The sequence below is a fragment of the Wasmannia auropunctata genome, unplaced genomic scaffold, assembly GCF_000956235.1.
Source record: "Wasmannia auropunctata unplaced genomic scaffold, wasmannia.A_1.0 LD313125.1, whole genome shotgun sequence".
Classification (NCBI taxonomy): Eukaryota; Metazoa; Arthropoda; class Insecta; order Hymenoptera; family Formicidae; genus Wasmannia; species Wasmannia auropunctata.
The window spans coordinates 64,855-70,171 of NW_012049765.1; the positions used below are offsets into that span (position 1 = coordinate 64,855).

Here is a 5,317-nt window from a genome sequence, read left to right on the forward strand (position 1 = left end):
TAAGTAAATTTAATATTCCATACAGATATCAATTATTTGATGTTAATGTTAAAACAATTAATGACAATTTTTTCTTATGTTCTACTAAGTAATGAGTCCCAAATAATCCACTCATATTATTATAATATCAATCCAGAAGATTTCAATTTTTAAAATTATGCAATTATGAAATAAAATAAAAATTAGTTGACATATCATGTTGTACAAAAAACTTCCATCAACTTCCGCGCTAAAACTTTTTTTACATGTACTTAGCACTTACAAGAAACGGTATGAAAATTTAGAGTAAGCGAATTCTAGCGCTTATTAAAATACAGCCAATATTGTATTTGTTTTTGTCATCTCGTATAATAAAATACATTTGTCACGAAATATGACTGCCTCTTTTGCCGTGTCAAATCCGTTTCGTCGAAGAGGGCGAAGGGATAATAGGCGGCGATACGAACGACCTTGAAACGCTCATCGACTTTCTTCAAGCTATTCATCTCGGAAGAAGAGAGCACCACCGAGAGCAGGTCCTCCAAGGGCGTAGGAGGGGGGGGGTGGTAATAAGAAAACCCGATGCGGCCATTAACTTTGTCCTTAGATTTCGTAATCCTTGTAATGCGCGTATGAACCCTTTATTTTTATTTCAAAGTATAAATCTTTTTTTTCCTTGCAGATTCGACACAATCGGAAATAAAAATAAAGGGTTCATACACGATCGGAGAGGGTGGCAAGGGGATAATGCGGCGAGAGTAGCATCGTCTGTTTTTCTTTTGCGAGTTTTAACCCGATGTGCGGAGGAAGATTAGAAATGGACATCACTCTTACACGGCACGCAAATTTGCCTAAGGAATAAGCAGGCATATTCATTAAATAACGAGACGCGTACGAGATAATTGCGGGACCATAATTGCGCGCATCTTTCGTATTTTGTGCCAAATATACGCGGCCGGGTTCTCTATCTCTTATCGTCGAATTGCTAATAAGCATGATAAAACCTTTTATAAAAAAAGAACTGCTAGACATAGTAAGTGTCACAAATTAATTAATTAACTTCAAGTGTAATTATTTAGTAATACCCGCATTTTTTAAAAATGCATCTATACCTATTTGCAACAAACGCGATGTAATGTAGCAATTAAATAATTTTAATATCACAAATCATTTTAATTGTACTTTTATAGATTTAAGTAGATCCAGAATTATACAAATATTATATAATTGCTCGTAACATCAAAATTTTAATTTAAAATAATTATACTCAGTGCTACTGTTCTGCTTACAATTAGTACTCAAACAAGTTTTTCTGAATTTATTCCATTTTTTCAGATGCATTTTTATTCATCGTTAGAGAACGTTTCTAAATACATCTCAGTGGATAAGTTGCCGAACGAATCGAGTGGAAAGGCGGGTTCAATACGCGAATTGGCTGAAATGCAAATGAAAAAACTCGAAAAATATCGTAAGTGATTTCTGCTGGACGAAACAACCAGACGTGTTGACGAAACGAAGAGAATTGGCAAGAGCAAATCAGCGAATGATTGTTCGGTGTTGAAGGTAGTTTTAGAAAACTCGATATAGATTAGAAAAGATTTATAATCCTATTTTGTGAACTTCTTTTAATATTATTTTGTACTTTGTAACGTTTTATGTAAATTGAGTCGTGCGTCTATCGAAGTCAAAATAATTCTTATTGCAGCCTGTTGTAATTAATAATGTCTATTTAATTTACTGGTAATTATAATATTATACAGAGTATCGCAAAGTTAACATATCGCTACAATGTAGAATAGTAATATCAAATTTTAATATAAAATCGTAATATAAAATCGTATTAAAGATTGAAAAAGAAATTTTATTAAATAATTTTTCATTAAAACAGAAATAAAAAGTTTTCTGTTCAAGGGATATAAGATTTTGCAACACTCTGTATATATCAGAAATATCAATCTATCATATGAGCAAACAAAAAATAAAAAATAAATGTAAAAAAAAAACACGAGCGAGATAATTTGCAATTCAACAAGGCTGATGATGTTTAAATGTTTATATTGATATATAATTGTTATTGTAATTTGTAATTTAAAATTAAATAACCAAAGTATTCTTTTTTAGCATAATTGTTTCCGTAATTGATAAATAATTGTTAAATTTATTTAATATTTTCCAATATACAATAGATTCGCAGTTCCCTACACACTGTTCTAAATGTGTCACCAAATACGAAGCAATAAATATTAATTATACTGTATCACAAGAAAATTTTTTATTAGTCTAATACGCCGAAATTTCAAATATAGAGTAAATAATTAATATATTATTGTATCATATGACGAAATTTCTTTATCCATTTATTCCAATGTCACGTCAATTATGACAACAAATTTAATAAATCAAGGTAGAAGCAACTAAAGTAGAAGCTAATCACAGGCATGATGATTGATTGCACAGTATTACGATTGTTCATCATAATGTTTATTGTGCGAATTTATGATTGCGTTATTTAATCCATGAACAAGGAAGCAATTCATGCCAATAGTTGAAGAACAAAAGTGTCATTTGTTATCTAAAGATTTTAGAGATTTTAAAGAAACGCATTAGATGTATAGGCCACTTTCTTCTGCAGCATTTGCGTTCACAGTTAATTAGTTTTATATGTCACAATCATATTTTACAATACGCGTATTAAAATGTATCTATTGTACATTGTTAAGTTAAAAATGTTTAATAAACGTACTTTAGATCGATATTAATAATATTATTATGTAAAAAAGCGTTTTGAAATATTATTAACGAGGGAAAATAATTAATTAATTAATTTTGAAAATTGTCCTTGAAATCAAATTATTTTTATGCAACATTTTTCTGCGAAATCTATATTGCGCAATGTATTACATCAGGCCTATTTAACACATTGTGTCCGAATTAAAGTCTTCCATCTCTCCATCGTTTTGTTAATTAACGCTTTAAGGTCTATTCTATTTGTTTCTTCTCAATGAGACAACGGAGACGTGGAAGCGTTTAGTTCGCGAGCAAAGTCAGATCTGTTTTATAATGTGCAATACTGTGTATATATTTATTTATAATTTTCTTTAAACGTTTATCAGTTTTTGTAATGAAATAAGCTCCTTACCATCGTATTAACAATAAGTGAGATGATACATGCCATATTCAGCTACTTGTCACATTTGCAGTTTATATGATCTCATGATATCATTTTATCATTGCTCTGTTATCTCGATTAGCTTAATGTCTGCTTTATTAATAGACAAATCGAAATAAGTTCAATGTTGACCCGTCTCGTTTATTCATTCTCCCAAAGCTCAAAATGAATCAGCAAATCTGTCGGTAATAAATGAATGGTGATAAGCGGATCGTTAAATGTCGTATTCGCAATAATTGTCACGTGCAATAATAAGTGAAATCATACCTAGACGTTGTGGAATCGTAATTTCATATGCAGTCGGTTTTACGAAACGGCGCAGTAAGGTCAGAATTTAAGTAAAGTAAACGACTCATCAAATCGAAGACGAGTAAGTTATTTGATCATAAATAAATGTTGTAGGATCGTAATTTAAATTAATTTGCAGTTGGCTTTACGAAACGGCTCAGTAAAGTGAATATTTAAGTGAAGTAAACGACTCATCAAACCGAACACAAGCAAGTTATAAGTAAATGTACCAATTATTATCGAGTTTTGTTCTCTTGTGTAACTGATGTACATTTGGACTGTATTGATGAGAATTTTAAATTAAAACCTGACATACATTACGTTGATTCAGCATTTAAATAAAGTAACTTCGAAAATTTGAAATGTACGGTACGTTAGCGACAATTTCGTGACTCTGCGACTTGAGATCAACTTTTGATGTCTCCAGCATTTTTTCAATTACACACTGTTTTAATAAAAAAGTAAAAAAATTGGCATAAATATTTGTCAGAAAGGTCAGAAAGAAACATACAGAATAATGGCAAAATAGAATAAAAGAAGATAGAATTAAACAAAAATAAAATATTTTGTTATGTGATGTGACATATTGACGGCTATATTAATGAAATTCAAAACACATACGAGAAAGTTTTAGTATTTAAAATATTAATAAAAAGTAATGCACCTAACTAGAAAGTGACAATTAATATAGGAAACATACAATAATTTTAATTTGATGTGGATATGATGAAGTAATGTTCACTTTTTAATAAAGCCATTCTTTCATCGCAAGTATACAATCTGTACATTTTACACTTCATCTAAGCAAAACATATCACTACATATTTGTTTAAACTTATTATGTACAAGTAAATCGACTTTAATTGCGTTTCGTGTTGTTATTCTTATTTTTGTAATGTTAAATATTAATTTTAACATGTCAGAGTTATATAATTTTGAGAAAGACTAGTCAAATTCATATATTAACCAATGCATATAACAATATATGTACATACGTTTTTATCGAATATGATCTAAATAATGCATACTGTTATGATCTGTTATTAAAATTCTGTTTAATCTAGTTTATCTGATTCATAGATTTATAATTATTTCAAATTTAGGCGAAAGATAATAGCACGCACACACCCACACACATACACACTTTTTCCGGTTGTTAGCAAACAGAATAATTTCGGAAAGCGGCAAAGAGTCACATTTTATTCTAAAATTTTCGGCCAAACTAAAACTTTCGATTGGCCGCACAACAAAGGTTTTTGCCTTTACAGTATGGATCTCCCACTCTCTTTTGGAGAAAGAAAATTGCGAACGAATTCACGTGTTACCTTTAATCGTGGAATGGAAGTTACAGTTCGCTTTTCTAATCTCTATTGCTCGCGGACTGCAGATCAACAAAACAGTGAAAAATGGTAAAAGAAAGAGTGTAAAAGCCGAAAGAAATAGAAAGTGCCTGAAAAAAGAAAAAAAAGCGTGATAAATCTTGTGTCGAGCAATAAATTACAAAGAAATGCTTTTACGTTTTGTGTTCTGGAACACAACAAGAAAAATAATGATTTTGGTTGGAGAAATTCTTTAATTCCAATTCCAATTCTAATTTCAGAAATGGCCCTAAACACATCATCATGGCTGAATCAATGCTTTGTGGAGAAGATTCTGCGAAAATCGGAAAGCGACAATTCAATTCAAGTGATCGATATATTCTCGAATCCGGGCTCAAATAAGGGTGACAACTATCTCTGTGATATTATTAGGATTACTGCTGAATTTTCGCGTGAACAAAGCGGTCATAAGATTGTGGAAAAGAAATCAATAATCGTTAAAGTTTCGCCAACATCCGAAAGTATTCGATATAATATTGTAAGTTGATTTAACTTATACAAT

General features: G+C 30.5%; 2 protein-coding genes across 2 annotated transcripts in view; both read left to right on the forward strand.

Annotated features, from left to right (window-relative positions):
• LOC105460951 overlaps nucleotides 1-1,455 on the forward strand; it is a 9,331-nt gene extending 7,876 nt beyond the window's left edge. The window contains exon 4 of the mRNA XM_011707450.1: nucleotides 1,315-1,455. Coding sequence (XP_011705752.1) covers nucleotides 1,315-1,455 — 141 coding nt within the window. The remainder of the gene's footprint in view (nucleotides 1-1,314) is intronic.
• A 2,213-nt stretch (nucleotides 1,456-3,668) lies between these two features.
• LOC105460952 lies at nucleotides 3,669-5,293 on the forward strand (the record flags this gene model as incomplete). Its single annotated transcript, XM_011707451.1, has 3 exons — nucleotides 3,669-3,805; nucleotides 4,705-4,845; nucleotides 5,037-5,293. Coding segments are annotated over exons 1-3 (405 nt in total), but the record flags the coding sequence as incomplete, so codon positions are not given.
• Nucleotides 5,294-5,317: the final 24 nt, after the last annotated feature.